Source organism: Bactrocera dorsalis, chromosome 3, assembly GCF_023373825.1.
Source record: "Bactrocera dorsalis isolate Fly_Bdor chromosome 3, ASM2337382v1, whole genome shotgun sequence".
Taxonomy (NCBI): domain Eukaryota; kingdom Metazoa; phylum Arthropoda; class Insecta; order Diptera; family Tephritidae; genus Bactrocera; species Bactrocera dorsalis.
The window spans coordinates 43,866,623-43,881,190 of NC_064305.1; the positions used below are offsets into that span (position 1 = coordinate 43,866,623).

Consider the following 14,568-nt stretch of genomic DNA (forward strand, 5'->3'; position numbering starts at 1 on the left):
TCAAATGGTTTATAACGGTTTGATGACTACGCTGCCGGCCGCTTTCGACCATTTCAGCGATTTTATCGCAATTTTCGATGACAGGCCTTCCGGTGGCGCATCTTCGACCACCTCTACACCGGAACGAAAACGTTGAAACCATCGTTGTGCGATGGAAATGGAAACTGTATCGGGTCCATACACTGCACAAATTTTATTGGCGTTGAGATGCGTTTTTGCCATTATCGTAGGTAGGTAGGTAGGAGTGCAGCCCTATCGGGCTCAATTAGCACTTGATGTGCCATGTTGATACACTATTCGTAGAACCTCCTGTATCTGCTATTATGTTTCACCTTCTCTCTCAAACCATTTTGAGGTTTCGATGAAACTGCTTATGTTCGATATGCTTTTGGTGGAAATCCATTCAAGATTTGGTGCTTGGTGGATTCCGAGTGTTTTGTGTCGGATCTGTGGTAGAGCTGGGCGATCGCTGAGAAAGTGGAAGATTGTTTCCTTGTTCCCTGCTACTCCGCAGCCGCGGCAGATGTCGTTGTAGGCATACCCATTTTGAACGCATGTTTCCCAAATGGCCAGTGCCCTGTTGTGGTAGCTGTTATTCTGTAAATACTTTTTCTTGACCTATTTAATAAGTCGTTGGTTCTTTTCCTGTCATATGTTGGCCATAATTTTTTAGTTATGACGCATTTTGTAATGTTTTTCCACCTATTGTTTGCAAGTTGTTGAAATTGTCTATTGATCTCTCCTTTGATCGATCCTAGCGGGCTTGGTATTAGCTCCGCCTCGGATTCATTGAGGAAAGCTCCTGCCTTTGCCAACTCGTCTGCTTTTTCGTTACCGCAAATGTTCCTGTTGCCGGGAACCCAGATCAAGTTTAGTTGGAGCTTGTCTTTTATTGAGCTTAGTGCTCTCTTGCAGTTGTGAACTATACTGGAATTTGTCATGGGTGAAGACAATGCCAGGAGGGCCGCCTGGCTATCCGTAAATATAGTTGCTATATTTATATTCCGGTGATTTTCTAATAGAACTTCGCAGGCTTTTTCTATGCCTAGTACTTCTGCTTGGAAGATGCTAGCCGAGTTCGGTAGACGTATAGAGAGAGATATGCCTAGATCAGCGGAGAATATCCCCGTGCCTACTCCGCAGTCCATTTTGGACCCGTCGGTATAGGCTGAGGTGGTATCCTCCTCTACTATTGAACCTCTTCTCCATTCTCGTCTAGATTGTATCCTCACCTGGAAGTGTCTACTGAAATCCAGCTTTGGGAGAATGTAGTCTGATTTATTAATAGTGAGCTTGTTTAGGATTACACTATGTCCGTAGTACTGCTGATTCCCACCTCCCAATTCTTTTATTCTTAACGCCGCAATAGCTGCTGTTTTGTGAATAAAAATGTCAATTGGTAGTTGATGCAGGATCACATTGAGCGCATCAGCCGTTCATGACCTGATTGCACCCGTAACACCCGCACATGCTGCTCTTTGTATTCCATTTAATTTTCTAATGTTGTATTGTTTGTTTAGCGCTGGCCACCATACCAGAGCACCATATGTAAGTATGGGTCTTATGACCGCCGTATACATCCACATGATTATACTTGGTTTAAGGCCCCAATTCTTGTTGACGATTTTCTTATAAGTATAGCAGACCATGTATGCTTTGTTTATTCTTTTTTCTATATTTATTTTCCAGGACAGTTTGATATCAATCTCCAAAAACCTGATACCAACAACACCATATCGTCTGCATACGCTACTGCTTTCACTCCTCCACCGTTTTGTTAGAGTAGTATTTCGTTCAGCGCTACAACGCCCCCCCTTGAGGCGTCCCTCTACTCATATAACTTGTTTTTGTTGCAGCGCCATTTGAAGCTATAATCTTCCTATTCTCAAGCATCGTAGTATCCATCTGCACACAGTGTCATCTATGCCACCATGTGCCAGAGAATTAGTTATCGCATTTACTTCTATGTGGTTGAAGGCGCCCTCTATGTCTAGAAATGCAGCCATGGTGTATTGTTTGTGGTGTAGTGATTTTTCAATCACACTTATCACTTCGTGAAGGGCGGTTTCGGTTTATCGGCCTTTTATGTACACATGTTGGGACTTCGATAACTTCTCCGCCATTATTGTTCTTACGTGTATATCTATTAGCCTTTCTAGTACCTTCAGCATAAAGGAGGTAAGGCTTATAGGTCTAAAATCCTTGACATTCTCGTATGTTCTTCTGCCTGGTTTTGGAAGGAACACAACTTTACTCCTTTTCCAACTTCTTGGGATGTAAGATAGTAATGCTAGCTTTGTATATATTTTCAAGCCTTAACCATTGGTTCTACCAGTTTTTGCAGCATTATGGGCATAATCCCATCAGGACCTGCCGCTTTAAATGGTGCAAAACTATTTATGGCATGTTTGATTTTTCTTTTGTCTACTATTTGGCTTCGATGGTCAACTGCATTCCGCGGTGGTTCTGGTTGAACCCTCGTTGAATGTGTTTGCTGACTCCCGGGGAAGTGCGTTGTAATTAGTACCTCCAGAGACTCTTTTGCCGAGGAGGTCCAATCACTTAGTCCCTCCGCCCTAATGTAGGCAGTATTAAAATGATCTTCGGATAGCATTTTACTCAGCCTTGAGGTTTCCCTGAGCTTTCTATCGATGTGCAGAAAGACCACCAAAAGTAATTTTTAGCTTTCCTGACTGCTTTTTTGTATCTTTTCATAATATACATATTTATATGGCTGCCAGATATTTGTTCTAAAACTATCATTGAAAACTTTCCTTAATTGTATACTTAAGTTCTTCACCTCGCTGTTCCACCAAGGAAGAGTCTTCCTTTTTTTCAGAACTGTTAGCGGTGTGGATTTATTGAAAGTTGTAGTTAAGATTTTTTCCAACTCCTCTACTTCTGAATATAGTCCCTGAGGATTACTAATACAACAGAGTTGTGAGGATATCCGAGTGTTCAGATACGCGTTCCTTTAAGAATCCAGATTCTCTGATTCTAATAGCCACCTTCGTGGCTATGCACCTACCGGCAATGTCCACCGGCGTTATATTCAAAATTGCATAAGGGCCATGGTTGGGGTGGATCTTAATGCACCACATATGCTAATTAGCGCAGCCCGTTGAAATGTTGGATTCTGAGTAATTTTTGGTCGTCAGTCAATTTGTGTGGAACAAACCGTGCACACACCTTTCGTAAGCCCAAATGTTCGGTAAAAATTTGTTAAATACATGTTTTGGCTGATTTTTGATGAATTCACGCGCAGTTTCGATGGAATTTCCGGTGATCATGGATTTTGATTGGTTCACATGTTGATCGTCATTTATCTTTATATCACTGCCAGATTTTGGTTCAAAACTGTCATTGAAAGCTTTCCTTAGTTGTGTTCTCAAATTTTAGAGCTCGCTGTTCCACCAAGGAAGAGAATTTCTCTTTTTCAGAACTGTTAACGGTGTACATTTATTGAAAGTTGTGGTTAAGATTTTTTCCAACTTCTCTACTTCTGAATCTAGTTCCTGAGGATTATTATGCATTTCAAGGCATTATGTTGCTATACTGGTAAATTTTTCACATGCTGTTCTTCTAGGGTTCCGATATTTGAGAGAAGTACTGTATTTCTCGCGGATGCTGAAAAGTATCCAGGAGTGATCCGACATGGAAGGCTCATCGGATACCCTACAGTTATCTACAACGAGACTGTCTGTGTCTATTAATAGCGTGAGGTCCAACACTTCCTCCCAACCCGGAAACCTATCAAAGCTTGGGAAAATAAAGGTTAGCTTATCGCCCTTGTTGCATATACTTAAATTGCTTTTGAGAATATACTGTAAGAGTGGCTCACCTCTGGTGTTTATACTGCAGCTACCCCATACTGGAGCTGCATCACACTCTATTAGGACATCTTCCTTCCTGTTGTCCTCCACTAGTGCCGGTGGTATGTCTTCGTCATGGGCCAAGTAGGCAGAGACCAAGAAGAAGGGCTTTTCCTTCTATTCCATATTTACCACTGTGATATCTGCTGTGCTGTAATTAGGACAAAGAAATGCATTTATACTTTTATTGATAAGAATGCATGCCCTAGGCTTACCTCTGTTCCGTGTGTAAAACAAATTATAGTTGCTGCTGTTTAGCCCTTTAATGGAATCTTCATTGACCCAGGGCTCCTGTACTAGGCTGATGTCGATGCCTCCCTCATTCACGAGGGTTGTCAGATTCGCTGCAGCACTCTTCGAGTGCTGAAGGTTTACATCTTATGTTATTGTTATTAGACATCTCGGGGTTCTTCGATGCCCACATTTCTTAGCAACTGGCTGGCATCGTCGACCTCTTGTATTGGCTTGCTTGCTTTATTCGGTTTTTCCTCCTTGATAAGCTGCCACTCATCTATACCAGGTATAGATTTGTTCTGCAGCTTAATGCACCTCAGAAGTTTTCGCCTGGCTCTTCTAGAAGGGGTAGCCAAATGCGAGTACGAGGTCTCTTCGGAATGTCCTTGGCGGGTATAAGCCTCAATTGAAGGCCAACAAAGGCGTTGCTAATTTTAGCAACACTACCCGTCAGGAAATCCAGCGAGGCCTGGTCCGCGCATTTGATGACCCTGTAGCCCCTGAGGGTCTCAGAGGAGACAAACTCCGGGTGAGGACCCGCAGGATTGTCGAGTACATAGCTTAGCACCATACTCGACAATCTGACGTCGATCGTCGATCTCCTGTATAGTGCTCGGAGAGGAGGAATTTCCATCTATAATGGCCACCTGCAGGCTATCCCTGGCTACGTCGCAGAAATGTCTTGCCGTTGTTGTGTTGCTGTGTTCACCTTCACTCCGCCTCGGTTTTTTGGGCTGAGTTCCGGGTACTTCTGTGGTGGAGCTATTTCTTTTCTGAGAAGTACTCTCTCGTTTGCTCTCTTCTTGAGGTTGTGATTGCGTCCTTTTCAAGTAACTTTCATATTCCTCTACGATAGATTTGGAGCGCTTTGTTTCAGCCTCATCAACTGGGGTCTGCCTGGTCTTTGGCTATATTCCCTAGAATGAAGACTGCCCTCTGGTACTGGTTTTTCCTCAGCTGATTCTGGGATTTCTTGCGCTTCTTTTTGCTCTCTCCTTTAGCCGCCAGTGCACTTTGGTTGGTGCTCATGGCTGCCTTGGAGGTGGACGCTTCCTCCCTTATATCTGAGGTTTTCACTGCTGTATCTACCGGTATACTTTGGTTGGAATGTCCGGTAGTACTCTTACTTGTCTCCTGGCTGGAAGCAAGTAGTTCGTCTTCTTCGGATTCCGTAATAGGAATCCTATAGTTCATGTCCTTAGTCGTCGCTGCTGTCGTCAATTTGGTTGTTGTAGTTGTTGTTGTTGTGTTATTGTTTTCGTTCATATTTGGTCCCATGATTAATCCGGAAAGGGTTGGTCACTCGTCCGCAGAGCCGGTATGCGGAGAGAAGGCTTTTATACCTCCGACCTCGCCCGGGCATCGGAGGGGACCGTTCGCCATCAGCTATTTATTACCCCCCGCTGACCATTCAGCCCTCGGCACGGGTACCTCGACACCTTGGCTTAGGGCGGTGTTGGTTCGGGTATCCTCATACTTCCACAATAGGAGATTGGCGTAAAATCCAAATCACTATTGTGGGAATTATGAAGTGTCCCTCTTAGTTCGTAAGATTAGAGTGCGTTTCCTTTGGGATGCACACTTTACTCTTACTTAAGCCCCTTCGCCACGACAAGGCGACCAACTTCAAAGAAGGCCTTTATCGTAGTAGTACTGTAAAATATGCCGTATTTTCTATTTATTTTGCTCCATGTTTGCGACGCTATAACTCACGAACGACTTAAAAGAAACGACAATCAATCAAACACGTGGTAGCGCGTGAAATGAGCTTTCCAAGAAAACTTTACGAGAAAACTCGATTCTCGAGTAGAATCGGAATCTAGTTTACCATCTCTACTGGCAACCAACTGGGCACATATAAAACCTCCGCACAATAACCACCACAAAAAAAAATGATTTTTTTTCCATGTTATTTATATGGAAAACAGAAAATTTGAAATAGGCACCTCTTAATATTAATATTAAGAGCTCATCTTTTGAGTGACTTTTTTTTACACATTTTCGAAAGTTTTGAGCATGTTTTTCAGTTGAAAAAAAAGGTTGCCGCAGAATGACACACCCTAATACATATATAATATACAATTGCACTTCCACAACTCAAAGTCTCTCTATCTCAAAGTTTGTTTTGTGGATTGTGTTGATTCGAGTTAAGAAAGTTAAACTGTATATATAATTGCTTGGATTCCGATCCTGTGGTTGACGGTTTGCTTTAAGTTATTTCTGTGACTTTGATTCTTGCAAGTTGCACCCGTAGTGAGGCTTTCTTTATTTGTTTTAATGTATTTTACCAACAATAAGTAATAATATAATAATACTTGTAAATATATTTAAAAAGCCTTAGTTTTGGTATTGAACTATTTGTTTTTTTTTTGCTTTTAGGCAGAAAGATTCATGTCATGTAATCGAAGACTCACTTGGCGACATTGCCGGAAAGACTTTCGTTATGTACTTTACGACACTAACTAAACCAGAAAAACTAATAAGAGAGTATAAAGAATTGGCGTTTGTTGCGACAGATCTCAGCTATTCGGCATCAGTAAAAGGATCTAACAAAAATCGATACACCGATATATTCCCATGTAAGTGCAGTCAAACTTTCCACTGTTAAGAAGGTATTCTACTCTAGAAATCTAATATTTGGCAGTTTCTTGAATTGTATTTAAAAAAAAAAAAACAAAAATATTTTTACTATCCATTTTTTTATGGTGTTTTTATTGATGTTATAAGAATACAGAAAAAAATTTACAAAAAAATATTAAAAATTAAAATAATTAGAGGGAGGGGGGAGGCAGTTGTAAAAAAAAAATGGCGCATTCTGGTGATATTGAGCCTGACTCTCCTGGTGGTCTGCAAAAAAAAAATCAAAAGAAATTCTTAATCAGTAAGGATGCTGTTATAGTCCCTACCTCAGGGAACACGAAAAAAATGGCGTCTGCCTGAAAATAAAAATAATTTTTACGTTTTTTTTTTTTGAAATTACTGAATTTTTTTTAATATTAAAAACAAAGGATTAAGGATTATGTAAAGATAAAGGATTATATAAAGAAGGTTCACACAGAATTTCAAGTAAATCGGTTGTATAGAACTTGGTACTTGGCCGGTACCGTGTGGAAAAAAGTAGTTTCGAGAAAAACGGGTTTAAAAAAGTGAGTCTACCTACCTACCGGTCTAGGTAATGCGTCACTAAAGTAACTGTAGCTCTTAAAATAGTTTTAATTTTTAAAAATCCTTTGGAGGATATGTTCTTAAGGGTCTAAACTTTAAATATATAAAAAAATCGAATTTTTCAAAATTCTAGAAAAGAATACCCCCTTAAACTATAATCTAGTACTGTTTTTATTTTTTCCATTTTGTTTAGAAACCGAGGACAATGGAAAAACACGTTTTAGAGTCTTCTATTGACTCCCTATACATCGAACAAAACGGACTGATGTAATTTTGAAATTTGTATAGAAAGACCCATGCCCGATTAATATTTAGGTCAGGTGGAAATCCAGGTCCACATGTTATCTACTTTTCCACGTATGGATGTCAGGTAAAAGTCTGTGGATCCACCGCCCTTTAGTTGAGGTTTGCCACTGTTGTAGCATAACTATCTCTTCTTTTTCTTTTCTCTCTTTTGGATTTCTGTAATTGGCGCTAGTAGTTCATACAAGTATAATCTCGTGAACTCGTCTCCCTAGATGTCTATGGGCAGCATACTAGCTAGTACTTCAGCTGCTTCGCTGGAAGTAGTTCGGAAAGCACTTTTTACTTTTATTGCTGTGAGTCTATGCACCGCATTTATTGGTCTGGCATATGCTTTTATGTTTCATGCCTGCATCCATACTGGAGCTGCATATAGTATAACTGAGCTTATCGCTTTTACGATTAGAAGTCGGCGGCTGGAGCGCACACAGTCTCTATTTTCCAGTTCCAAACTCATGGAAGAAAACCATTGGCGTATACCATTTATGCATTCATTATTTTAGAGATCATCAAGTTGTTTAGCAACTGCTAACATTATACTGTCGTACGCGTATGTGATTAGCTTAGCGTTGTTAACGTTGGTTGTGGAATTCTTAGCACCCTATCATACACTAGATTTCATAAGAGGGGGCCTAAAACAGAACCTTGTGGTACTCCACTTGAAATAGGGTAGCTCTTGATGCCTTCGGTAGTGTGGTAGACAAGCCTTCTATTTTCAAAATAACTCATAACGATATTGATGAGGTACTGGGGGCGCGTATTTCATATAAGGCTTCTTAAATATTTGTCCATTTAGCAAAGTTGAATGCATTTTTCACATCCAGCACACAATATTTTTTTGCACCACCTTTCCATCTTTTGCCACTTACTGCAGTGTCGAAAACTTCTTTCAGTGCATCGATAAGAGACCTCTGTTTTCTGGAGCCGTATTGTTTTTCTGATAGTCCGCCGGTTTCCTTTATTGCAATCTCCAAGCGATTTCTTAATATGCTTTCGTACACTTTGCCCAATGTGTCGGTCATACACAGAGGTTGATACGAAGAAGGTTCATCTGGTGGTTTTTTTTTGGTTTTGTGGTTAAAACCAGGCGCTGGACTTTCCAGGGATCGGGGAACATCCCTTCTGGGCTTTGAAATTATGGCTACCTTAAGAGCTCTGTTTGGTATGCCATCGATACCAGACGCTTTATTGTTTTTGAATTGTTTAGCTAGGACCAATAGTTCTTCTTCTGTAACCAGTGGGGGTGATTAGCAGCTTCGTTTAGTCACACAGCGCTAGTAATCGAGACATGCGTTAGAAATAATGCCTCGAGGACTTTCTTCATGAACGGAGCGCATTTGGGTTGCCGCTTAATTTGAAATTTGAACATACTTATTTTATAAGCAGTTCTCCTGTGGTCTATATTCGCTTCAAAGCAGTTTCTTTTGCTATGGGTTATAGCTGACTTTAAAAGTTTCTTGGCTTTTAAAAGCTTCTTTGAGACGGTTTTCGTCGCGTTATAGGCGATAGGTAACAGAGCTTTCTCAGCATGACAATTTCTTCATTCCACCAGTATACAGATCTTCGCTTAATGTAACATTTCGTCCATCGCCTTGTAGCGTCGCATGCTGCCATCAGTTCCTTTCGCAATGAGGTTACTAATTGGACACCGCCTTCGCCTGATGCAATTGCTGCACTCCAGACTGTCTCAAAAGCGTCAGTATTAAAATCAGTTTATTTCCAGCTTCGTTTGTGTATAATATTACTGCGTGGGGGTTCCTGGTGTCGAGAAAATAAAACTTCTGCGATGATTGCCATGTGGTCACTATTTGTGAACATGTCTTACACCTCCTACTTAATGTGTCTGCTTAGTGCGTCATTTGCAAACATCAGATTTATTATAGAGTCTTTATTTCCTTTTTGGTAAGTATTTTTCGTGCCGCTATTCATTATTGAGAGGTTGGTTTGGTTCAGGAATTCTAGAACTAGGCGCCCATGATGGTTTGAACTTTTGCTACACCAGGCAGTAGACCAGGCGTTAAAAGCGTGTGCCATTATTATCGGCGATTTGCTTTTGCTGTTTAAGGATAATTCCAGAAGAATTTGTTATTTGTTATAAATATTTTTGTCATTGCTCTTTTTATACCCTGAACAGGGTATATTAAGTTTGTCACGAAGTTTGTAACACCCAGAAGGAATCGTCGGAGACCCTAAAAAGTATATATATAAATTATCAGCATGTCGAGCTGAGTCGATTTAGCCATGTCCCTTTGTCTGTCTGTATATATACGAACTAGTCCCTCAGTTTTTAAGATATCGTTTTGAAATTTTGTAAACGTCATTTTCTCGTCAATAAGCTGCTCATTTGTCGGAATGGCCGATACACTATAACATATAGCTGCCATACAACCTGAACAATCGGAATCAAATGCTTGTATGGAAAACTTTCACATTCGACAAGATATATTCACGAAATTTGGTATATATTATTTTCTAAAGCAACAATGTAATCTCCGAAGAAATTTTTGAGATCGGTTAACTATAGCATATAGCTGCCATACAAACTAAACGATTGGAATCAAGTTCTTGTATGGAAAACTTTCACATTCGACAAGATTTATTCACGAAATTTGGTATACATTATTTTCTAAGGCAACAATGTAATCTCTGAAGAAATTGTTCAGATCGTCGAAATTAAAAACTGTGGGAACAGACATCCGCAAATTTAACTTAAAATACAACAAGGATATTTCGTCATTTAAGATCGGCATATCCGTTGACAATTATCAATTGGTACTTGACAACTCATTCTGGCCATCTGGGGTTTCAATTTACCGTGAGTATCATGGAAATCTGTTGATGATTACATCATTCCAGTTAGTACTCGCCTATGTTTTAATGAGTTCTTAGATCTGGTTTACGTTGATAGCGTTTCAATGTGCTTTGTTGTCCGATGTGATCCTTTGGTTCTGTCCCTCAAATGTTAGTGATTGACAAACAAAAAATCCTTCCTCAAGCCAGGCGCTGTATCTTAACTCTAAGGGATCGCTATTTTTTTTAGGTTCCCATAAAAAAGTTGATAAAAAAAGCACCCTAATGTCTATTCTTAGGTCCAATTCTTCTTCTTCTTAAATCGCGTATACACCGCTTATGCGATTATAGCCGAGTCAACAACAGCGCGCCAGTCGTTTCTTCTTTTCGCTACGTGGCGCCAATTGGATATTGCAAGCGAGGCCAGGTCCTTCTCCACTTGGTCCTTCCAACAGAGTGGAGGTCTTCCTCTTCCTCTGCTTCCCGCGGCGGGTACTGCGTCGAATACTTTCAGAGCTGGAGTGTGTTCGTCCATCCGGACAACATGACCTAGCCAGCGTAGCCGCTGTCTTTTAATTCGCTGAACTATGTCAATGTCGTCGTATATCTCGTACAGCTCATCGTTCCATCGAATGCGATATTCGCCGTGGCCAACGCGCAAAGGACCATAAATCTTCCGCAGAACTTTTCTCTCGAAAACTCGCACCATATAGCAGGACGGGAATTATGAGCGACTTATAGAGTTTGGTTTTTGTTCGTCGAGAGAGAACCTTACTTTTCAATTGCCTACTCAGCTGACATTGTTTTTGGTGTTTACGATGGTTCCAAAATAGACGAAATTATCTACAACTTCAAAGTTATGAGTGTCAACAGTGACGTGAGAGCCAAGTCGCGAGTGCGACGACTGTTTGTTTGATGACAGGAGATATTTCGTCTTGCCCTCGTTCACTGCCAGACCCATTTGCGTTGCTTCCTTGTTCAGTCTGGAGAAAGCAGAACTAACGTCGCGGATGTTGAGACCGATGATATCAATATCATCGGCATACGCCAGCAATTGTACACTCTTATAAAAGATTGTACCTGCTCGATTAAGTTCTGCAGCTCGAATAATTTTCTCCAGCAGCAGATTGAAGAAGTCGCACGATAAGGAGTCGCCTTGTCTGAAACCTCGTTTGGTATCGAACGGCTCGGAGAGGTCCTTCCCGATTCTGACGGATCTTTTAGCGCTGCTCAACGTCAGTTTACACAGCCTTATTAGTTTTGAGGGGACACCAAATTCAGAAATCACGCCATAAAGGCAGCTCCTTTTCGTCCTGTCGAAAGCAGCTTTGAAATCGACGAAGAGGTGGTGTGTGTCGATTCTCCTTTTACGGGTCTTTTCCAAGATTTGGCGCATGGTGAACATCTGGTCGGTTGTTGATTTACCAGGTCTAAAGCCACACTGATAAGGTCCAATCAGTTTGTTGACGGTGGGCTTTAATCTTTCACACAATACGCTCGACAGAACCTTATATGCGATGTTGAGAAGGCTAATCCCACGGTAGTTGGCGCAGATTGTGGGGTCTCCTTTTTTATGGATTGGGCATGGCACACTTAAGTTCCAATCGTTGGGCATACTTTCGTCCGACCATGTTTTGCAAAGATGCATACACCTTACCAGCTCTTCGTCGCCGTGTTTGAATTGCTCGGCCGGCAGTCCATCGGCCCCTGCCGCTTTGTTGTTTTTCAGGCGGGCAATTGCTATTCGAACTTCTTCATTGTCGGGCAATGGGACGTCTGCTCCATCGTCATCGATTGGGGTAACGGGTTCGCCTTCTCCTGGTGTTATGTGTTCACTGCCATTCAGCAGGCTAGAGAAGTGTTCCCTTCATAATTTAAGTATGCTCTGGGCATCGGTGGCTAGATCACCTTTGGGGTGATCTACAAGAATATGCTCCGGCCTTGAAACCTACTGTAAGCCGCCGCATCTATGCGTAGAATTTTCGAGCATTACCCCTGTCGGCCAGCTTATCAAGCTCTTCGTACTCACACATTTCGGCCTCTTTCTTTTTCTGTCTACAAATGCGTCTCGCTTCCCTCTTCAACTCTCGATATCTATCCCATCCCGCACGTGTTGTGGTCGATCGTAACGTTGCGAGGTAGGCAGCCTGTTTTCTCTCCGCTGCGACACGGCACTCCTCGTCGTACCAGTTGTTCTTTTGCACTTTCCGAAAACCAATGGTTTCGGTTGCAGCTGTACGTAAGGAGTTTGAAATGCCGTCGCACACTTCCCTTATACCGAGTTGTTGACGAGTGCTCTCAGAGAGCAGGAGTGCAAGCCGAGTGGAAAATCTTTCGGCTGTCTGTTGTGATTGCAGCTTCTCGACGTCAAACCTTCCTTATGTTTGTTGGCGTGCGTTTTTTGCTGCACAGAGGCGGGTGCGAATCTTAGCTGCAACAAGATAGTGGTCCGAGTCGATGTTAGGACCTCGGAGCGCACGCACATCTAAATTACTGGAGACGTGTCTTCCGTCTATCACAACGTGATCGATCTGGTTGGTAGTTTTTCGATCCGGAGACAGCCAGGTAGCTTGATGGATCTTCTTATGCTGGAATCTAGTACTACAGATAACCATATTTCGGGCCCCGGCGAAGTCGATCAGCCTCAACCCATTTGGGGAAGTTTCGTCGTGGAGGCTGAATTTACCGACCGTAGTACCAAAGATACCTTCTTTGCCCACCCTGGCGTTGAAGTCGCCAAGCACGATTTTTACATTTTTTAAGTGCGCTCCAAGCACTCATAAAAGGCATCTTTGGTCACATCGTCCTTCTCTTCCGCTGATTTTCGTGGGCGCAAATCAGCGATATGTTGAAGAACATCGCTTTGATGCGGATTGTGGCTAGACGTTCATTCTCCGCAGTGAATGATAGTACTCGGCGACGGAGTCTCTCTCCCACCACGAATCCAACACCAAACTTGCGCTCACCTACTCGTCTCTGTCCTTGTCCCGTCCATCGCATTTCTTGGACGGCGGTGATGTCAGCCTTTGTTTTCACGAGGACATCAACCAGCTGGGCAGTGGCACCTTCCCAGTTAAGGGACCGGACATTCCAGGTGCATGCCCTCAATTCATAGTCCTTATTTCGTTTGCCATGGTCGTCATGAAAAGGGGGGTCTCTCATCCGAGGCTGGTTATGACTATTCACTGGGGGTGTTTTTTTTACGTGGCGGGTCCCAAACCCAGCGCACAACCCTATGCAGGGGATGTTTCGCCTTCTCACGTTAGCTCGCCTTCAAACGGATGTTCTTAGACTACCCAGAGGATACTTGGTCAAAGACCGGAAGTCGTGTAAAAGAATCGTTTCTGGCCACTCCCAAGTGAATGGCAATCAGAGAACTTTCCTCACTTGCGTGAACTTCTACACATCACTCCATCCTCCACCAATACTCTCCAAAATATCCAAAAAATGTTCCGCATGAGCACAAGTTAGTCCGTTTTCTGTCATTAATGCACCTACCATTTGTTTGTGGAAGAACAAAAATTGGCTTTTGCACCACGATAACGCCTCTGCTCACACATCGTTGCTTGTGCGCGACTTTTTGGCCAAAAACAACACACTAATGATGCCGCAGCCACCGTATTCCCCAGATCCCCCCTATGACTTTTTCTTGTTCCCTAAACTGAAAAGGCCCATGAAAGGACGACGTTACGTTTCTCTTGACGAGATAAAGACGGCATCGAAGGTGGAGCTGAAGAAGATAAAAAAAAAATGATTTTTTGAAGTGCTTCGAAGATTGGAAAAACCGTTGGCACAAGTGTATAATATCTCATGAGGATTACTTTGAAGGGGACAAAATAGAAAAAAAAATGTTTTTTATCTACTCTTAACAAGTAACATTTAAAAATAATAAACTTACTTTAATCTAATTCTTAATTTTGACTGTTGAAATTTTTGTTTCTGTAGCTGAGCAGCTTAAGATCGCAACCCTTAAAGGCTTAGGGGTAGTCAGAATTTTCAAAAAATTATTTTTTTTGCATCGTTAAGTGTAACATCTTAAAAATATTCTCTGAAAATTTCACGTTGATCCGATAATTAGTTTTTGAGTTATTCGACAAATAACAAAGAGAGCTCGGACACTTCAAAGCGCTAGTGTGAAACTTTAAACGCGTTATTCTCAAAACTATGGCTTTTTAACTGGGGCCCTATTCTGTAACTCGATTCG

General features: G+C 41.9%; 2 protein-coding genes across 19 annotated transcripts in view; one reads left to right on the plus strand and one right to left on the minus strand.

The window, feature by feature from the left end:
• The window catches only part of LOC105232674 (phosphatidylinositol phosphatase PTPRQ), an 862,901-nt gene that overhangs the window by 664,249 nt on the left and 184,084 nt on the right, over positions 1 to 14,568 (plus strand). For all 18 annotated transcript variants that reach the window (XM_049451209.1, XM_049451203.1, XM_049451205.1 and 15 more), the window contains one exon: positions 6,486 to 6,685. In XM_049451209.1, coding sequence (XP_049307166.1) covers positions 6,486 to 6,685 — 200 coding nt within the window. The remainder of the gene's footprint in view (positions 1 to 6,485; positions 6,686 to 14,568) is intronic.
• Positions 1 to 14,568, minus strand: part of LOC125777143 (uncharacterized) — a 537,355-nt gene that overhangs the window by 437,101 nt on the left and 85,686 nt on the right. The gene's annotated exons all lie outside the window — the stretch shown is intronic.